We start from the raw sequence: 22,202 nt of genomic DNA, 5'->3' as shown, positions 1-22,202 counted from the left end.
ACAAGAAGAAGTAATTCAGTCAAATTCTCAGGACCAGAATTACTTTTGCTCGCCTATACTCGAATGGAGTTTTCTATTATGGAGTTTAAGCTATTAGTTGATTCGTTGTCACTGAACCTAGTCATCCAGTCAGTGAAAGTATTTTTTAGCGTGTTTGTTTTTAAGTGTTAAGAAAGAGGAAGTTAAATCCACGTACTTTATGAAAACAGAAACGTTTATTCTAATGAGTACAGTAGAGTAGGGTGCTACAATTCCACGTTTCCCTCGAAATTACTTAATCAAGTTTCTTCCCAACACCACCCCTCCATGCACCTCGAAGTTCCTTAATCAAATATCTTCCCAACGCCATCCCCTCCATGCACCTCGAAGTTCCTTAATCAAATATCTTCCCAACACCATCCCCTCCATGCACCTCTTCATTGCCAGTTCACTGTTTGACGACAGTTTGTCTTCCTCGTCTGTTTTCTTCTTCCTCTCACTTCACTTAACTTGCTTCTTTTCTTCCATCCTTTTCCCCATTCTTCCCCCCCCCCCCTCCCCCTAATTCCTTCAAGCCTCTGCTTTTTTTCACATTTCCTTTACCTTCCTCTAATAGCCTCTCCTGCCCATACACATCTTCACTTTCTCCTCTCCTTGCCTCTTTTCTCACCCTGCCCCCCCCCCCCTTTGCCTCCATTTCCTCCCCTTCTCCCCTCTGTATCCTCCTACTCCCATACCCTTCCGAAACTATTCTAAAGCATACTTCCTATTGTGTAAGAGCTATATTACTTGGAATATATCGTTTCTTTATGGTCATGCAGAAACTTTAACTAACTGTGATAGTTCATGTCCTTATCGTTGTCGAGGACCTGGGCCAGAAGATTGCTGTCATGAACAGTGCGCTGGAGGATGTACGGGAGATTCCAATATAGATTGCAAGGTAATTTTATCATACTCACACATCGTTCTAAAACTTTTACTTTACTTTTATTACTTTACTTTATATATATTGTTTGCTATTTATTCATTTTTTAGGCTTTCTTAACTTGTCTTAAAAACTGATAACAACTTTTGCAGTCTTCAGGGGTGGCTTGGCCTACCGACTACTGCCTCGGAACCAGTGTGTCGATGGGTCTGAGGCGTCGAAATCGCCGCCACGTTGTAATGCCGAATGCGCCGAGTTGTTTTTGATCGCGTAATGTTCTACTATCGTCCGAGGCGCCTAACGCGCAGCTTGTTTCAAGACCCCACATTGCCGCCGTCAGTAGCAGTTCAAGCTCCATAGCAGGCCTTCAATAGACTGGACAACTTACCTATCGATTATTGATAAAACTATGTATCATCGTTGGTGGTCAATATGTATGGTCGTATGGTCAATATATATGGTCGTAGGTGGTCACTTTAAAGCCATCATGAATCAATGTTTTCATATGTAATAAAATGGAATTAATGTTATCATCATTAAATGTAATTCATCATTCGTTTACCTCTTTAGTCCTGTCGATTTCTTACCAATGGTGACGAGTGCGTATCAGCTTGTCCTCCGAAAAAGATTTATAATCCAGCGACCTTTCTAACCGAGATAAATCCAGAATTTCGATACGAACATAAAGGCCAATGTTTGAAATCCTGTCCTGGTAAATATAAACATGTGTATGAATAGGCTCCATTCATAACTTTACGATCCAATATGTGCCACTTTCTGCATCCAGTTTTTGCAAATTAAAAAAAAACAAACTTTGGAACACTGAAAGACAGTGGACAACGTGAGCACATTTTTAAAGTTATATTATACTTCAATTATTGCAAATAAATGTCTTACTGATACGCAGTGTCGTGAGGAGACCACGTTAGACTGTGAATGAATGGATTGATCCATATGGGTAACTATGAAAAGCCGTTTCACATTTAATTCTCAGTGTTTCGTTGTTCATATCATCAGTATGTTGGACGTTATCAGTAATTGCAACATCCGTTGCAATTGCAACAACCGTCATCATTTGAAGTACCTTATTGTTGCTGTATGACAGTGGAATCCGATCTGTATGTTGTCCCCTTCACAGCCCCACCCACCCCTTTTCCGAATAGGGGGAGAAAACTCTTGTTCCTGGTAGAGTTATCGTGGTTTAAAGTTACATGTCCAATTTCTGGAGTCACACTGTCACACTTAGATTGTTTATATCTCGATGTTAAAAATAAGTGCTTCGAAACTGTAGGTTGTACATACCCAAAAAATAGTACATAATATACACTTATATTAGATTGGAGTAAGTATATAGTAAAAGGAGTTACTGCAAGCTCAAAACTATTGTCAAATTTCGAGGCACTTACAATGCCCAAGTAATGCCCTTGTAATGCCCCAGATAGACAAAAGACGAAGGTATGAATATACTTTTCTTTAATTAGCTGTGTGAGTGTGTTGAACCTCACCACAAGAACCTCCATAACATGTGTGACAGTACTTAGATGTGTTGGTATTGTATAACCATATCGTATCGTTACAGCTTCACTAGTCGGGCAGGATAAATTCTGCGTGGAGGAGTGCAGCTATAATTACCAAAATATTGATGGAGAGTGCATTCAATGTGACGGCATTTGTCCAAAAGGTACCATTTATTCAATGTTGTTTTCCTTAAACTTAACATCACCATACCTTCCCCGATCGCTTAATCTCTCCAGCCCATCCAACTCACTTCACTAACGACCCCTACCTCTACCATAGCAGGAACTAACGTCCCCTCCCCTCTTTTAGCAAGAACCGACTGCCCCTCTCTCTACTAACAGGAAACAACGTCCCTCCCCTCTACCAACAGGAACCAACGTCCCCTCCCTTCTACTAGTAGGAACCAACATCCCTCCACTCTACTAACAGGAACCAACGTCCCCTCCCTTCTACTGGCAGGAACCAACGTCCCCTCCCTTCTACTGGCAGGAACCAACGTCCCCTCCCATCTACTAGCAGGAACCAACGTCCCCTCCCTTCTACTGGCAGGAACCAAAGTCCCCTCCCGTCTCATAGAAGCAACCAACGTCCCCTCCCCTCTACTAGCAGGAACCAACGTCCCCTCCCTTCTACTGGCAGGAACCAAAGTCCCCTCCCGTCTCATAGAAGCAACCAACGTCCCCTTCCCTCTACTAGCAGGAACCAACGTCCCCTCCCTTCTACTGGCAGGAACCAAAGTCCCCTCCCGTCTCATAGAAGCAACCAACGTTCCCTCCCCTCTTCTAGCAGGAACCAACGTCCCCTCCCCTTTCATAGCAGGAACCAACGTCCTCATTCCTCTACTAGCTGGAACCAACGTCCCCTCCACTCTACTAGCAGGTACACATTTGTATAGTACAACTACGTCCAAAGATTACATCCTCCCCTTTCTCATTTTCCTATCACTAATTCTTTTTTATTAAAAACACAATTCGGTTTTATGAAGCAGCCACCTTTGAGGGTTCATTCTTAACAGTTGCCCCCCTCCATTTCGATCCCTCTGTCCAAACAGAATCATCTCACCAACCACCCCGGTCAATAGTAGTTATTTAATATCCATACTGGCCAGTCTTTGTAGTCTCTAAATATATCATATAGGGTTATTGCGTAATCTGTGCTAATATCTTCTTTTCTATTTGCAGACTGTGCTGGCCTCTCATTAAATGACCCTTTAACAGTGGCTCATATGGATGAAGATAAGTTCCTTAATTGCACTCGCATTGTGGGTAATGTTCTCATCAATGAAGAATCATTTAAAGAGTAAGAACGGAAGCGATAAATTATAACCTACCATCTTAGAGTTTTCCTTAAATCTAGTTATATATATATATATATATATATATATATATATATATATATATATATATATATATATATATATATATATATATATATATATATATGTATATATATATATTATATATATATATATATATATATATATATATATATATATATATATATATATATATATATATATATAAATCAGGCCTCGACAAATACGGTCGCCAACTCGAGTAGAATTTTGCGACTGGCGAGCAAAACGCTCGACATTTTGGCGAGTGGGTCATTCGCTCACTGACTTTATACGATAGGCTTACTATTAACTTGTGAGCCAATCAAGAAAGGCCTATTGACTAATTTTACACATCACGGTAGTATTATCAAGTGCACTGTTACAAGTGGGAGAAGAAGAAGAACTAGAACTAGAAGAATTCATCAGATGAACTAGTTTGCCAATCCCCCCCCCCCCCTCAATCCGTATCTTCAAACGATTCAACTTCATTTATTAATTTGCCCAAAGATAAGTAAGCAAGCAGTATTCGCGGGAACCCTAGCTGAAACAGAATGTAAACATCAACAAAAAAAAGCCCGCGTATTTTCACAAAAAGTTTTTCAAGTATCACAATGTAACTGCTGTCTGAGCTTTGTGGGTTCCTTCATCAGCAACAGTAAATGTATATATTCATATAAGGAAATTTATTGCAGTGAACTTGAAGCAAGTCCAAATCGCAATTTTGTTGAACGACCAATGTCAATGGGAGATAACTGTGTGAAATCGCTTACTATTTTATGCGTACAAAATTATGTACGGATATTTTTCAGGTGCGGTGACTTTTTACGAAGTGTAGTGATACGAACTGAATTTTCAAGGGAACAAACGTAAAATAATAATTTTGCCGAAATAACATAACATATCTCGAAATGAACAACAGGAGGTTTATTGGATTAATTGTTAGTCCAAAAAAAAAATGATAATTTTTCGAGACCTGAACAATCGATCGATAATAATAATAATTGTCAGTGCCAAGCGTTAACGATACTAACAAATGTATACACTGATACAGTAGTCTGATGTCGTATCAAGTGAAAGTTACAGATTGTCAGCCATGCCATTGCTTATTTTTGTGCCCTAAACAATGCTTACAATGTTTCACCGTTTTATATTTTCACACTTATCATGTTTTAAACAGTTTTGACGAACCACAATTTAAATAGATTGTTTTTGCTGTGAACAACTAACAGTAACACTATACGGCCATATCCTAAGTTAGGCCATACTACCTAGGCGTATATCACACACAAAAATAGCGGGGGAAAATGGCGAGTAAATTTGACGTTTTGGTGAGTAGAATTTTAGACTCGGTCGCCAGTTGGCGAGTAGTTTTAAAAAAAAATTGTCGAGGCCTGATATATATATATATATATATATATATATATATGTATATATATATATATATATATATATAGGCCTATATATATAGGCCTATATATACATACATATATATATATTTATAGGCCTATATATATATAATTATATATAGTTGAAAAAAATGATTTTCGAGTTGGTTAGCATCATGTTTGATCTCTACAGTAAGGCAAAATATGTCACCAAAAAAAGAACTAGTATTGTTCGATACAGGTGACAAACGCCTACAGTGGAATGACGACCTTCCTTACCGGTTTCGAAACTATGGACATACAACCAGCGTCCATAGCCTAGTTGGTTAGGGTGTCCAGAGTGGGAGGCCCGGACTCGAATCCCGGTGGAGGCTGGAAGTTTTTTCACTGTTCTTGATTTTCCAACTCATTACGATTTTCATTTATATATATTCATTTGCCTTTGTCGTTTACCCCCATTTCATTAACATAAATTAAGTCAAAGTATCTCTTTCGAGATCCGGCTTTAGGAATCACAAATGATTTTCGAGTTGGTTAGCATCATGTTTGATCTCTAGAGTAAGGCAAAATATGTCACCAAAAACAGAACTAGTATTGTTCGATACAGGTGTCAATCGCCTACAGTGAAATTACGACCTTCCTTACCGGTTTCGATATATATATATATATATATATATATATATATATTTATATATATATATATATATATATATATATGCCTATATAAGTGGCAAGGGCATAACTAAGAAGCAGCGAGAATTGATTCACAGTATTTTACGACACTTATATCTTCAAGCTATCATTTCGCCAGTGCTATAGTCGAGTGGATAAAGTCGATATCATTAGCAGCAACAATACCCATCATCTTGAATGGTCGTGATTTCAAGCCCTACACGGTTGGCTAAAGCAAGTTATATGTATTAAGAAAGAGAATGCTGGTTGTCTAAAATGTTTACACGTGATCTACCCTTTTTGGTTTCTTTTCAGCAAATTGCCAGATGAAGTTGTTGGCATTACTGCAGCTCATCTGGAAGTATTTCGATCTGTTACTGAGATTACGGGATACTTGGTACTGACATTGGACACGCCAAACCATAACTTGATTGATCTGACAATATTTGAAAATTTGGAACAAATAGGAGGGGCAGAAAATTCGTAAGTTTACAGTTAGTTAAAATCAAGTTTTGGTTATTTTGATCAAAATTCCCTGAATTTAAATCGCTTCTCACTCACCTGTCTCCTATGACTTCGCACACTGACCTACCCTGGCCTAAGTACTGGTATCATTTTTGCACTGCGCCCCCACTAATCCTCCCTTTGGTCACTCCCCCCCCCAACCTCCTTCCGTGTCTATCCATTCCTCTCAACACAGACTAATAACGGTACATGTGAACTGGCGAAGGAAGCCTTCAAAAGTCATCTCTATAGTAACAACACATAAAGGTGTAAGAGAACAGGGTTGGACAGAGGGCAGCTTTAAGGATGAAAGGGGTCAGGAGTAGGGTTGTTTTCGCCCCCCCCCCCCTCACGTCTCCAACAAAGGATGCAATCTACGACAGTGCTAATTCATTCAGCTGGATCCTGACTATATAGAGTACCAGACGATCACATGACCAAGTTTTCGTTTCATTTACTTCATAATACGACCAACCACTTTAACTAATCTGTTGTGATTTAAAAATGCTGCAGATGGTTGCCAACAAATTTGAAATAGTAAAAAGCTGTAAAACTAACATGTTGACATTTCAGACGATCTCAGTCGAGCATCAAGGAAGAATAACATGGGGCTTATATATCTTGGAGTGAATTCTAGTCTGCGGACTGGTGCGTATCGACATTATTGACGGGGGGGGGGGGGGGGAATTCCTTTGCCAGTACATATGACAGTTCAAAAGTACCCGGATATCCCGTCCTTATCTTTTTGATCAGTATGAATACTTCCCTTCCGTGTTCTAAAGCTGAAACATAAACTATGATCCAACAAAAATAATAATAATAGTTGGAGAAGATATAATCCTTTAAACACTTCTCAATATCATCACAATTCATAATAAAAACAACCTGTGACTTAACATAAAGAGATAAATTATATATAATACATGATTTTATATTAGTTCCAAGTGCGCATGTGCAGTTCACTGTTCCGTTTCAGTGAAAGAACGGATTAGCACGTATCGACGTCTGTATAGAAATGTTAACATAAGGGCTCGAAGAATGAATTGATAGGAGGATATGACGAATTGTAAGGCTAGTCACTAATTGCATTGGATGTCCATTGAAACGGCAAGACACTTTTTCAGCGTTCAAAACGGAAAAATATGCAATGTTCAGAATTGCAAATGGCGACAAGACAAGTCATTTTCCTTTCAAACTAAAAGAAAAACACATCTACAGAAATTTATCAGTTCTGTCGCTTGTGTCGTCGGTTGAATTCAGCCATATGTGAGACATTACATGCGGGAAAAACGAGGAAACTTTTATTACGTTAACTGTTAACCTTACATTTAAGCGAATGAGTGTTTTTTGAGTTGCACATTGGGTGGTATAATTACGCACTAAATGAGTTCCCAAACGAACTCATTCTCGGTTTAATGCTAATGAATTTACATTTTGATTTCATGTTGAGAGTGACTTTCATATTATGTAAATATGGGACGCCAACGGGGACATTATTTCAGTAACTAGTCATTTTCTGTATCACATTTATTACACATAATGAAAAATTCGTTTCCATGGCATTCTTTGTCACAGATTAAATATCAGTGACGTGTCGTTTGATGCTCCAGATGGGGCACGTGAATGCATGGCGAGTTACTGAAATAATGTCACTTTTGGCGTTTCATGTGAGCGAGTTTTCGTTGAGTCTATTCAAAAACTGAACTTTGCGCACTCGCATTTATAGAAAGATGAAAAGAATTATTATGCACGGCATACTTTTCTTTTGAAATAAGTACAACCCGTCCTTCTAATTTTCTTACATTATACAAGAAATGATATATCATTGTCATTTATGTCTCTTCTTCCAACAGCTTACATGAGGGGTCATTGTACGCGTTTATACTTAACATACCACTTCTTGAGATAGCAGACTTCAGCTCGTTAAAATCTGTTAATGGAGATATATTTTACGTTGATACATGTTATCATACGAGAGAAATGTTCTTGGAACTACTGAGTGACCCTGCGCAGCATGAAGTGGTGGAACATCCTACGAAGACCCAGTGTGGTAAGAAACGGACCATATTGTCACCTTATTGTGGTCCATACTTGTATTGTGATGCCGATGATATTGATGAGACGTATTGCGATGCCGATGAAAGTGATGTAACGTATTATGATGCCAATGATTGTGATGTGACGCATTGTGATGCCGATGATTGTGATGTGACGTATTGTAATGCCGATGATAGTGATGTGACATTGATGCCAATGATAGTGAAATGGCGTATTGTCATGCCGATAATAGTGATGTGACGTATTGTGATGCCGATGATAGTGATGTGACGTATTGTGATGCCGATGATAGTAAAATGGCGTATTGTGATGTCGACGATAGTGACGTATTGTGATACCGATGATAGTGATGTGACGTATTGTTATGCCGATGATAGTGATGTGACGTCTTGTGATGCGGATTATGGTGATGTGACGTATTGTGATTCCGATGATAGTGATGTGACGTATCTTGATGCCGATGTTAGTGATGTGACGTATTGTGATGCCGATGATAGTAAAATGGCGTATTGTGATGCCGATGATAGTGATTTGACGTATTGTGATGCCGATGATAGTAAAATGGCGTATTGTGATGCCGACGATGGTGATTTGACGTATTGTGATGCCGATGATAGTGAAATGACGCATCGTGATGCCGATGATAGTGAAATGACTATTGTGATGCCGATGATAGTGAAATTGCGTATTGTGATGCCGTGGTTTGCTATGCAGAGGAGTCCCACACAAGGGGCGAAATTACATAAACCGCATGAGGGGGTGGGGGGCCTTAGTCATCCCATAATAAAATCAGCCTCCTACACCCAATGAGAGACAGATTATTATAAAATGTACAGTTTATAGATGTTTAACATATGTTCGGTACAACCAAAACAGTCGAACACGCTCCAACGTTCTTTCAAAGTTTCATGAAAAAAAGTATCATTTTGAATCTAATCACCCTCCAAGATTTCTCAAAAAGGAGGAAGTATCTATCGCCCTTCGACCTCTCCCTTGGACAACACAACATATTATCCGCCCACCCACCCCTAAGACAAAATGGTGGTTGAGTCCTTGCTTCCATGTATGATGTCAATATGTCATGGCCCCTATATCAGTATCATTTGCTAGCAGAATAGGAAGGGGTAAGTTTGGTCACCAACTGCCGGGGTGAACCCCACCGAACATACATGGCAGTGTTGACGCCATTATCATATGTTTTCCCATTCTTCCTAACATACAGGAACTTCATTGTGCGATGAAGAGTGTACAGATATTGGATGTTGGGGTCCATCTGCTGGCCAATGTTTCACCTGTCGACATTATGCGCTTGAAGATGGAACCTGTGTACCACCATGTGATCCTGAAAAGTACTTTATAATTTATATATATTGCAGAATTTTACCCAACACTACGTTTTTTTCCAATCCTGGTGTCAAACTTACATGGTCACTTCGTTATGTCACTTCCGGATATGAATTTATCGAATCTGGAGGAAATTACAGAATTCACTGGGTGGACACATGTGTTTCATTTTAACTCTGAGCTTTGTCTTCAATACTCCTTCTTTTTACACGTTTTGATAGGGTATACATATTATGACTATAGTTTTGCGCTATGTAATGTTGTGTGTGTGAGCCTTCAGTGTTATGTGCCTAATGCGCTTCTATATTATTTCAGATCAGTGCAGTAAATATGTAGACTATGTATTTAGCTTCGTTTCATTGATGGCGATTTCAAGAATGTCTTTTGTGAGAATCGATTAGCGGTTTGAAATTTCTCGGAGAGTAATCTTTCTTGGTCAATTTTCAAATCTGTCAAATGCCTTATGACCCGGCACCTTGGCCAACAGTAAACCAAAACATCGGATTTATATAAAATGAACGAATCAACCATTGCGGGAGAAAAATGGGAATTTCACCAAAGTATTTAAATTTCATCAAAGTATCTGTACCACTTTCATTTACTTCACCCCGCTCTCACCTTAAATCGTTATCTTTCCCATCTAATTAAGTGTACAATATTGTCAACTTAAGCACTGAGCCCACCTGGCCTACGTCCGGTTTACCGGTCACACCCTTTATCATTCTGAATCTACGAGGCTGAAGTAAAACATTCCTGATGTAAGTAATATAAGATATTCAACATTTTTTGTTTGTTTCCATACCTCAGTCATTTCATTATTCAACCTACCGATGACGGAGGCATAAGAACTTGCGGACTATGTGACGAACAATGTACGGGAGGATGTACTGGGCCGGTGAGTCGTGTGCTTGTAATGTTGCTTAATGTTTATCCGCATGTAAGATCTCTTTTAAGAATCCCACTTGAGGTTGCTAATTCATGATATTTGCCTGAGTTTGCATTCTTTTAGTTCTGATACTTCATCGTATAACACCGATGCATTCTCGCGACTCTCTGAAAGGGGGGGGGGGGGGTGATGGGGCTGGTAGGCAATGGGTTAAAGTGGGGAATGTGAGGAAAAGAGGGAGAGAAGATCGGGAGAACATGAGAGGAAGGGGTGAAGGGGGGGGGGGGGGGTATGCGGTCATGTATTTTACCTCATGTCGATCGGAGATTAGTGTAGAATATATATTTTCAATGATATGAGTTCCCCAGTTTAATATCCGTTTAATTCATTATCTCAATTATATATAATTTTTACTGTTTGTGTCTTCTTCTGTTTTCTTTATATCGCAGAGTAACGCAGATTGTATTAGTTGTCGTAATTTCCAGATTGGTTCTCACTGTACTAACGAGTGTAATGACGGACAGTATCCCGTTGGAAAGATATGTGAATTGTGTCCTGACTTTTGTACTCAGGGGTGAGTTCACCTACATCAGTCCCAAATCCAACGTTCTTTGTTTTTGAAAAAATATATTACCTATTTCAATAAAAACGTCCATGTTAAGCTAAGTTACTATATTTATTTATTTATTGTTTTGCCACAAAAGTACAAAGTGGATGGAAGTCTTCCATAAAGCTTAAAATCTCAACAATGTGGAAGACTCACTGAAGAAAGAAATGAAGAGGAAATTATATTATAAATACATATATACAAATATCAATACATATATAGTGATTACATACAGGTATAATTTGGCGGTAGTCAGTAACTAGCTATTATTTCCTTACAAAACCACTTCTTACAGGATGTGACTGATTTTTTACTCTTTAAATCGTTCGTTAGAAGATTCCATGTTTTTGTTGCACGGTTTTGTAGGCTTAAAGTTCCAATGGTGGTATTGTAGAGATTATAGTGGCCATGATTAGCATGCCTCGCGTAATGATTATGTACATCTTTGTAATATAGTGAGGTTTTCGTGTCCAAGCCAACGAGATCCTAATTGAGAAACCTTCCTATAGAGTTTTTGAATTCACGAACCAAACTTAAAAACAATCTTCCACGCTACTGAGTTGAACCAATTGCGTTTACTAATGAAAACCCCATGAAAATAGTAGAGGAAGCTAATTAAGTTGGCTTTATTTTTCGGTGAGGGGAGAGGGTGGAGTGGTTTCCATTTAAATTTTCTGATGCCGCGAAAGTGCTCAGAACAAAATTGTGATCTGAAATGCTTGCAATTGTTAACATTGTATTTCATATGTAGTACCCTGTCATTTCCTGTTCGGCCAGGGTTTTGGGGCATAGTTGAATATTGACCAGCCCCTCCCAGTGTACGCCAAGCACCCTCCCCGCCAAAGAAACTAGAAGGAAGAATAATCAAACGTGTTTTGTGCCATTTATCCTTTATTCCACGACATGACAGTCCAATTAAGGATGTAATTTGAATATTTCTTAATATAATATTCTTAGTTTCCTATTTTTGAAACGATTCATAATCTTCCTCACAGGTGCACGGGTAACGAACATATGATAGGCGACGGGGGATGCAACCAATGTTCTATTGTTTTAATCGACCATGATGAGAACTTTGTAAGTATTTTGTATGAAACGCCAAAAGTGTTCTAACATTTATGTTCATATTGTAATCAAATCATTTAAAAAAATGTCAGATATAATGATGTAGAAAAACAACCAAAACACAGAACAGAGATGTTATACTGGATAACATTAACAATAGATCAGTTAACATTGTCTGTTAATTTTAAAATCATAGACGCAGGTATTAACATCTCTTTCATATAATGAATTAATAATGTGACGTGGCATATGCTTGTAAAACTTTTGCTTTCATGATTAGTAACTTTGACCAACATGTTTCTCACCGACAGCATGGTTTAGTTATTCGTAACCACACTTTTTACTTTTCATGCCGTTTGTTGATTCTTATTCCTGGCTGAATTGAGACGAAGGGGTGCGGAGGGGAGGAGGAGGGTTTGAGAGAAAGATGAAATTACCTAGCTTCACAATCTGATATCTGTCATGAGTTAAATTAATGTATGTGTATGTTAGTCTCTCCGAGACTAACGTACAACTGGTACATGCCTTCTCCAGGTATTGTTGGTCGATGTTTTTAAAGTTTGTACCAAAAATTTTGTTTTCACGATGGATTAGTTGTGATTTCAATTTTTTCACTACAGAATTTTTAAAGCTTTATACAATAGAAATATGAACCTCCAGTATATTCAAACTGTCAAGCGTCCAAGTTTAAAGTATACAAGAAAGAATTTGAAGTATGTTAGAAAAACACTTTTGCAGTTGTGTTTTCATGACATCACGCTTGTTTGCATCAAGTTCACGTCACGGCACAAATTGTATATATAAGCCTACACTTCCATGGAACATATCACGACAATGGCATGCAGCCAAGGCTATTGAACATTTCATCAGGATGATTGTATTCAGTGACCTTTTCACAAATCAAAGTTATAAATTCACCACTAATCAACTCTCCCTTTTTGTTTGTAATTTATCCATCGATATGAATATTTCATTCTCTTTAACAGATGAGGTGTTTAGATTCTCTAGATTCCTGTGATGTTGATCACCTGCAAGTGAACTCGAACATGTATCCTAATTCATCGGTGAGTTCAAATTGCATTTCGAATAATCTTGAAAGATGACCTTAGACACAACATTAATTTTGATTTGTTGCAGACAAGTCAAGACTGGTATCTATCCAGGTTGCACTTATATTTCACTTACTTTATTTAAACATATATGAAGTTTAAGTTAAGTTTAGTGACTGGCCTGCTTGGGTTGCATGTTCTCTACTTGCTTAAGTTGACTATGGTATGTTTACTTTCTCCAGGTGTGTCAGAAGTGTCACCCTGAGTGTGAAGGAGGGTGTGAACGAGCAGGAGATTCTACCGGATGTAGATTATGCAAGAGACACACGCGTGGTATATACTGTGTTGAGCAGTGCTCGAGCTCAGAATACCCAGACGCTGATAAGGTACTGATGTATTACGTATATAATCATGAACATGCATAATTACAAAACATGAACAAGTTATAATGCAATCTTATTGGACTACAGACGTATTCGAATAAATTCAAATTTGAAAACACAAAACCATTTATACAGCGGTCTGCAGCTTCAGTCTGGCCAAGTCCATACTACATAAATATCATGACCGACATATTTTATCCTGATGTGTGAGAGGATTGGAGATACCTTAACTATTCTGCTGAAAGCTGGTTGGCGGAAAATGAGGTCAGTTAATCATGGCGCCCTTCTGATCGCAATCAAATTGCAGGAGGGTTTCAGAAATGCAGAGGGCAACTTAGATAACACAGACAGGATGTCTTTAAGCTATCCTTGATGTTCACGTGTTTTGTAGCAGCTTGTGAACACCGCCCCCCCCCCGGCCCCTGCCACCCTTCCTCTCACACAGGCCAGGCAACCACTCAACTAACCTAACTTATAGAGAATAATTGGGGTCATATATGGACGTTAATAATAAACAGATGATTCTAGTAAACAAGCCACGAGTAAACGTTTTTCTAGAGTAACATCGCTCGTATAACACAATAACATCTATATATATTGTTCTAAAACTTTTCTTTCTTTTTTTCTATCTCTTTCTCATTTATTTAATATATTTATTTATTCTTTGACTATTATTTCTTATTATTTTTTGTGTGTGTATAGATTTGTAGAAATTGCGACCCAACCTGTCTTCATTGTAATAACGGAACGGATACTGATTGTACAAAATGTGAAAACTTAGAAGTACTTCTGGAAGACGATAAGGTAAACGCATTCTCCTTACCTCTACTCTATGGGAATGTTGTGAAGTTGCGGGATAGATGGCCCCTTCCCTACCCCTCCCACAACCCACCCCACCCCTCTGTGTTTTAAAATGCGGGCAATGATGTTGATATTTGATGGAAGCACAGACAGAGGTAGGATAAATATGAATGGGAGATGGACGCAGTAACGGTAGTAACAGTTAATGTTAAGAGGGATAATAAGTAGGTACAGTGCAAACATATATGTTTATATATGAGGATGGGGGAGGTACCTGATGAGTAGGGAGAAGGTAAACTGTTAGCATAATGTGAAAGCCGGGAGGCGAGTTTTTTTTATGCAGGTAGGTTCGTACTATTGTGTATATTGAATAGCCAATCACATCCAAGTTTATTTTGACGTCATCAAATATGACACGGAAAGCATGAAACACTTAATATTTAAAGTCGATAAGTTCAACCTGACGTGCTAGCCTGAGCATGAAACACTTAATATTTAAAGTCGATAAGTTCAACCTGACGTGCTAGCCAGATGCAACAACAATGCTGCAGTAATCTCTAGCGAAGCTATTCCTTTAGCTTTAGCCATACACCGACTACATTTTTAGTTTTTTAATATGAAATCTGTGTTCGTTCCAAAATTTTGGAAACCTGGTAAGAATTCTTTGCCACAAATTTCCTATCTTAGTGATCTTCTTAACGTATCTTTGTGCATACGAATTGTTCAGGGAGTAGTTTTGCGAAATTTGCAGTTGACACAAAGTATTATGTATTACTTAGACAGTCATTAAGAATTGAAATAATAACAGACCTACAAATTGTATCATTAAAAGGCTACTAGGTTAGGCCTAATAATCATTATTCTAAGTTTTGCCTTCACAGCTTCAGTGACACACATTACAAAAGATCTAGCATTTATCTAAGAAAGAATCGGAGAAACATTTTTTCTTGTTGTATGTGATGTGTTGAAGACAATACTGTATTTGTATTGAGTTCACAGTAAAGGTTGCACTTGGGAAGTTATAAAAATGCGAAGAAATGAAAAAGATTTCTGAACAAAAAAAATGCTTGGTTTGGGAGAAAATAAAAGATAAAAACGAGCTAATGACAACAACAAAAATTTTCGGCAGATGTGAGATTCGAACTCACAATGCTCATACAGCATCAGATCGACATTGTTTACAAATCTTACTGCTTTAGAGCGAGTGACACGTGCATGCTTGATGACGTCAAAATGAACTTGGCTGTGATTGGCTTTCAATATACACAATGGTACGAACCTACCTGCATAAAAAAAACTCGCAGCCGGGAGGGGGGGGGGGTGAGTTGTAAAGGTATGGACGAATTGGAAGAGAAAGGATCAACAAGCGAAGAGAATATCATGTTGCCTTACTTTACCGTACCTCTTCAGTCGATTACATTTTAAGATTCTCATTCAATCTTGAAAATGCACCTTATTTATCTTTCCACAGCGAAAGTGTGTTACCGAGTGTCCAGTGGAGTTTCCATATATGTTAGAGACATACACGTGTGTGGCAGCATGTCCTGAAAACTCATTCAAAAGTGAAGACAATATCTGTAAGTCTTGTCATCCAGAGTGCAATGAAGGGTGCCACAATGAAACCAATAAAGGGTGTCTGGTGTGTGAACACGTGAAGTTAGATGGCGCCTGTGTTGCGGAATGTCCAGACAGCCACGAAGATACCAACGGGGTTTGCGAGATGAGCAAAAGATTTGAGTAAGATTTCTGAAAGACTGAAAGGTCAATGGGTGTCTAACATGACAACTCGGTGCCTTCCTGTTTACTAAACGAAAAATTTTCTCAAATAATATTTACACGTCATTATGCGAGGGAGGGGGCTGGTGCGGGGGGGGGGGGTCATATGTGGGGAGCTATTACATGCATCTAAATTTCTGGTTACCTGTGTCCTTTTCTGATCTTGCTAGCACATGTCAGGACAACAATGACAACCTATACATGCTACATATGCGCAAACTATACGGTAGGCTAAGATGAAGGCTATGAATAAGATGATACAGACCCGTCAGCTCTCCCGCTTTTTACCCGAGTCTCCCGGCCTCCCGGTTTCATATTCTGTTTTCCCGGTTTTTTAATGTTCCATCACTTGCGAAATTTCTGAAAATAGCCAACAATAGTCCCACGGTAATGCTGAACAGGAAAGGCTATTCAATGTAGTTCGCAAGAACAAGACAGACAGTCGGTCAAGTCTCAAGCTTGATGGGACTCTTTCTAGCATACTATCCATGAAGTCGTAGTACCCAGAATCCACTGGTCCCTGTTTCAAATGGAAGCCTACTAAAGAAACCCTGTAATAAGCGAAGCGAGCTGCTTTAAACTACAACATGAATCACTGATTGGATGATTCTCTCACTGTATTGCATCAGTACACTATACTTACTTAAGAGTATTCGTATCGTTTCAGTTGAAAATTACCAACCTCCCTATTTTCCCCTTGTTCTCCCTATTTTTTGGCCCTGAAAATTTTTATTCTCCCTATTTGGGGGTCAAACAGGTTGACAGGTCTGTGATAGGCAGAGAAACAACTGTCTCTTGTAGTCTATAGTCACAACCTTACTCATCCCCTTCCATTCACTTAACCTTCACAACCCATCCGTTAATTCAGCCAGACTCGAACAGATACTACATAGAATCATATCAATGTTCCTGTTTGTATTGTGTAATAAGCTTTAATACACTCTCATGTGATAACACGATCTTATGTGTTAATATAAGTGTTTTGGACTCCCTCCTCCAATAAGAAGACATCAATCACTTTCACCTTAACTTGAAAAACACAGTCGTTGAGAGTAATGTCATTGTTGGGTCAACCAACTAGATGATTGAACACAATGAAGTTTATAAATCAGTGTTATAACACATGTGATCATAAATATATACTTTATTAGCCCCTAGAGCATGTATAAGCCGTACAATTGTGTTCTGTTTGGGTGGAAATTGTAGTAGGGTATTATGCAGCATGCACCAATGACGATTTATTTGGAGTGGTCCTTCATTTTCTGGCATTTTCGAATATATATAAATATAATTATTAAATAACGACTTGCGTTAAAAGATTTTGAACTGATTACAGTTATATACTTCACAACAAACTTTTTTTTTCCAATGTCTATCATTTAAATTTTGCAATTTAAGTTTAGCGCCATCGTTTGTGCTTTGCGTTTCTGTTTTTAATAAGAATGATATAAGTATATTTATGTTGTTAATCTCTTTCGTTCTCTGTTTTTCTCAACTATTTTCAGAGCTTCTCCTGCAAGTTCGCCTCTAAAAGTCTTAATATTGATCACAATTCTCGTCCTTGTGGTGGTATTAGTCGTTGCCATAGTAATCGTAGTACTGAAACTGAAAGGACCAATCCACAGAGCTCCTAATGCAATGGTAAGTGACACGTTTGAAGATCTGGGGTGGAAGGGATGGGAAGACAGAGGTATACAAACTTGGAATCATTCTCCCTCACCACCACCCCCTCCACCACCCCCTTATTCCTCTCCCTGGAATCTCGATACTCATAACACAAATTTTTGCTTTAACCATAACTCAAAAGTTATTGATATTAGATTCGTTTGATTTTATCCATGGATGTTACGCTTGTTGAAACGTACAATTTGGACAAAGTAGTACAGATAAACGCCAACGCCTATTTCAAAGAAATAGATGGCGCTGTTCTCATTGCTAGATCAGAGCCGTACATAGAGATACCTCTGCGGCTCTGAGATCCATGATATGTCTAGTCTGCACAATATGATATATCTTGATGGTATACCGATTCTGTCGTGGTATGAAGACAGTAAGCCTTTGATAAAGATGGAACCGTTTATCCATTTATGCGTTTGAACTATGATTCGATGAAATGCATTCAATTAAAAACAGTTGATATATCGTTTCATATTTAGCAATTTTAACTTTAAATATTTTTTTGGTTTTTCAGTATTTGAACGATATGACGAAGACAGAGGAAAGTGATCGTGATGATGGGGTAAGTCCCAGTAAATACAGCTGTATTCTTTTCTTTTCTTATTTTCCAAAATTTGCGTCAATTTTACCAAATTTCTTCTGGTATGACTCAAAGAAAGATCAAGCTAACATATTCCAGACAAAAACATTAATCCATGGATACTTATCATAATCTCATAACAAATATTTAAAAATATATATATATATATATTTATATATATGTATACATTGTAGCAAATAATCTGCCCGGATACGTTTTCGTATAATATTAATTACGAACAACAGTGAATCGATATTTTTTGGAAATAATTATTTGGTATTTGTTCGTTATCATTTTAATAATTTGGGGGGGGGGCAACAAAGATGGCTGCACTGATTCGACTAAAACTGTTAAACTTGATTTAAACAGTATATAAATCTTCACAAATTTCATCACGTCTTGTATGCTGTAACTACCATTGTCAATCTCGAAAAGATGTTCTCCCCACCGACTCCCCCCCCCCTATATCTCTTTTTTTTTATAGAAAAAGTAAGGTTTGAATAAAATTGCATGAATGACTTCACAGCTGAAGGGTAAACCTTTATGTAATTTGAACTTTTGCAGGGTAATGGCATAGCATAGACATTACATCATACCTCACGTGACATCACATCGAATATGCCATTTGTCAGTCCCAGTAAAAAATCTGGTGGAACGTGAGGGGGAAAAAGAATACTGAACTTGAAGGATAAGAGTGAATGAGTTGAAGTTGAGAAGATCTCCAAAGGGGTCGGAGGTGGATTCATAAATTATTTATGGAAGTTGGAGCAGTACATCAAAGGATTAAATCTCAGAACGTTTTTCAAAGGATCATATGTAGGCCTATTGCCTATCAAATTAATAAACTTGAAAAAACAAACATGGTGCTGTTGTCAAACATGTTTTTAATCTTTCGTGGTCTTTTTCCTGACGAATTTTTCGTCACTCTCTAAATTGAAATTTATTCAGTGATGATTTGGAGTGTAACAAAGGAGATATGTTCTTCAAAGTTTAGTTTTATTATTTAAGCCTGCTAAAATGTGGGTGCATGACAGATGTTGCTGCGTGAGAACTAAAAATGGAAGTGCGCCATCTATTTGGTGAAAAGTTTGAAAAACATTTTGAAGTGACCAAGACTGGATAACAGATAGCCAAGAAGGAGAGGTACAACGTTTCCAAGTGGGATGATCCTCCGTCTGGTAAATATTGAGGCAAACCGATCATGTCTCTTGCCAAAAGTTAGTATCGAAAATAGCCCAACACTGAAGTAATAATATTCCAACGTTACACCATCATTGTAACGCTAGTATAAAGTACGCCAAACGTTAGGCTACAGACTACAGAACAGAGTAAACAAGCAGAACCTAAATCTAAAACAAGGCCAGTATATGGGTGGAAAAAAATCACGTCGGGGTCACCAGTTTAGATGTTACGATGGAGAAACTAATCAAAAGTATAAAAAGATCGACATACCTTTAAATACTATGTTCTTTCACCGTTTGGATCCTGGCTTGTTGTTAACGATGGAATCAGTAGTCTAGGTCGACTTGTGTTGATGTAACCAGAATGTATAAGCTCACAGGCTAGATTACAAATGATGGCGCTATGTGCTAAAAATTATAGAGCTTTCGCGATCAAATAGCTTCCAGTAATAAAATGGAATATGATATATCGCGTAAACGCTCTCGCGATCAAATCGCTTCCAGGTTATAAAATGATACATGAATTATCGCGTAAACACTATACGAATCGGTGGCGAATATTTTCGCCAGCCCCTTTTTAGAAGTATGGATGCTTACGCTACATCTAGATTATAATAAGATACAAGTCCTCGCTCGGCGCGATGGCTATAAGTATAAGTAAAAGTAGGTAAAGTAGACCTACGTTTAAGCGTAATTGGTCGAACCAACGGTAGGCTATATATATACTGTAACGCTGAAGTGTTCTTCGAAGTTTAGTCGAATTTAAGGCTGAATAAAATGTCCTCGGGTAAATTCCACAGATAAAAATATACGTTCTGCGAAAGGGTCCTCAAAATATACTAAAATCCGAGAATCATAGCGGTAGAAGACGTTCGCTACAAAATATGAACAGGTGCCAAGTATATCACTCGCGTCGTTCGTCGGTTGTGCCCACGCTTCCTAAAAACTTTCCAACTCCTGAAAATCAGGGACTTCCGGAAACCCGTCACGGAATATTCAATTGTAGAGGAGGGTGGACGAAAGTAAATCACTACAGATTCACAGTATTAGAAATAACTTGAACCATGTTTATGTTCTTACAGTTTACTAAGAACATGCATATGTAGGGGTAATGCTTCAATGTCTTTCTTGAATGTTCGTATTTTTTCCCTTTCATTTGACAATATGTTTGAATCTTCAATTAATTGCTTGTACATTTGAGTAGTGGGGTATAGGGTTGGGTAGTGATTAGGGTGAGTGGAGGTAGGGGAATTTGAGAATTTTAAATTTTTTTTTTTAATTTTTCTGTCTTTATGACCTTTGTACATATCGTCAAAATGTGTTTCGATTTTATCATTTATATTTTATTTTGGTGATTTTATAAATACCGAAGTGTTTAGTTAGTACTTCATAATTAATTAATGTATAACTGGTCTACTTCTTTCTTTATTTTTGCTTACACATTTTAGAATTACTTCGGCGAAAAATTAACTTTTAACATTTATAAAACAAAAATTTGATGTTTCTAAAGCTATTCACATTTAATGTATGATAAATCTCTAAAATGCTCCTTTAAGACAGGATGGATAATGAAGTCAACTACTCAGTCCAGGCCTGAAATTTAATCCATTGTTTCGTATAAAGTCTTAACTCGATCGTATAATTCAGTTCAGAATGCAAACAATACTATATATAGCATCAAGGGATAACATGATACACAATTTGTACTTGGCTAACTGACAATGCATTCCACAGGACATATATGTAATTGTCATTGAGTCCTGTGCTGTTTCTGAGGAATTTACCTGATATATAGTTTGTGGTAAACTAAGTAATCCAGACACGTTGTTCGACGAATATCTGGTCGTTGAAGGGTCATTTCATAACAAAATAAGAGTGGTATAAAATAACAGCCTATACTAACCAATAACCGTCTTAAACCTTCATCTTTAATGTTATGGCATACATATTTCATGGCAACATGAAAAACACAACCTTTTGTAATTTTCTTTTTCATATAACAAAATATATGGAAATGATACAAAAGTAGATGTTGTTTGTGCCGCCTTTACTTCTTTGTGTACTGTTTTGATTTGAAAGGTGAAAGGCAAAAAAAAAAAATGCAAATATAGATAAATAACAAAGATAAATGAGATTGAATTGTCAATTATAATTTGTAATAGTATGGCACTGTAAATGGCATATATACATGAATAAAAAGAACGTCTTGGTAACCACACATTTCGTTCATTCCATTTATTAACAATCTTTTTAATTACATTCATACAAGAAGTTCAACACTTACAGCAAACATTTCTTGCTACGGATTATTAACGTTGACTTCACTGCTTAACGACGTTAAAGCAGCATTTTGCGTTGGGTCGCTTTTTTCCACCTTTTTAACATGTGCATCGATTTTTTTAGATGTATCAATCATAAAACAGCAAACTAAGATACCATCCAAGTTTCACCCTGCCAAGAGCGTTAACTAGCGAGT

The 22,202-nt window shown here is 37.7% G+C and overlaps 1 protein-coding gene across 3 annotated transcripts in view; it reads left to right on the top strand.

Moving 5' to 3' along the window:
* LOC139965012 (epidermal growth factor receptor-like) overlaps positions 1-21,939 on the top strand; it is a 74,709-nt gene extending 52,770 nt beyond the window's left edge. For all 3 annotated transcript variants that reach the window (XM_071967163.1, XM_071967164.1, XM_071967162.1), the window contains exons 5-21: positions 801-919; positions 1,475-1,616; positions 2,484-2,585; positions 3,604-3,721; positions 6,131-6,298; positions 8,173-8,369; positions 9,600-9,726; positions 10,529-10,616; positions 11,057-11,181; positions 12,210-12,291; positions 13,266-13,343; positions 13,571-13,714; positions 14,414-14,515; positions 15,984-16,249; positions 17,794-17,929; positions 18,480-18,527; positions 19,110-21,939. In XM_071967163.1, the coding sequence (XP_071823264.1) occupies positions 801-919; positions 1,475-1,616; positions 2,484-2,585; positions 3,604-3,721; positions 6,131-6,298; positions 8,173-8,369; positions 9,600-9,726; positions 10,529-10,616; positions 11,057-11,181; positions 12,210-12,291; positions 13,266-13,343; positions 13,571-13,714; positions 14,414-14,515; positions 15,984-16,249; positions 17,794-17,929; positions 18,480-18,527; positions 19,110-19,127 (2,060 nt within the window). In that variant the 3' untranslated portion in view covers positions 19,128-21,939. The remainder of the gene's footprint in view (positions 1-800; positions 920-1,474; positions 1,617-2,483; positions 2,586-3,603; positions 3,722-6,130; positions 6,299-8,172; positions 8,370-9,599; positions 9,727-10,528; positions 10,617-11,056; positions 11,182-12,209; positions 12,292-13,265; positions 13,344-13,570; positions 13,715-14,413; positions 14,516-15,983; positions 16,250-17,793; positions 17,930-18,479; positions 18,528-19,109) is intronic.
* Positions 21,940-22,202: the final 263 nt, after the last annotated feature.

Source organism: Apostichopus japonicus, chromosome 23 (assembly GCF_037975245.1).
Source record: "Apostichopus japonicus isolate 1M-3 chromosome 23, ASM3797524v1, whole genome shotgun sequence".
Lineage (NCBI taxonomy): Eukaryota > Metazoa > Echinodermata > Holothuroidea > Aspidochirotida > Stichopodidae > Apostichopus > Apostichopus japonicus.
Note: the sequence above shows the minus strand (reverse complement) of the source record. Positions and strands in the feature narration are given on the sequence as shown.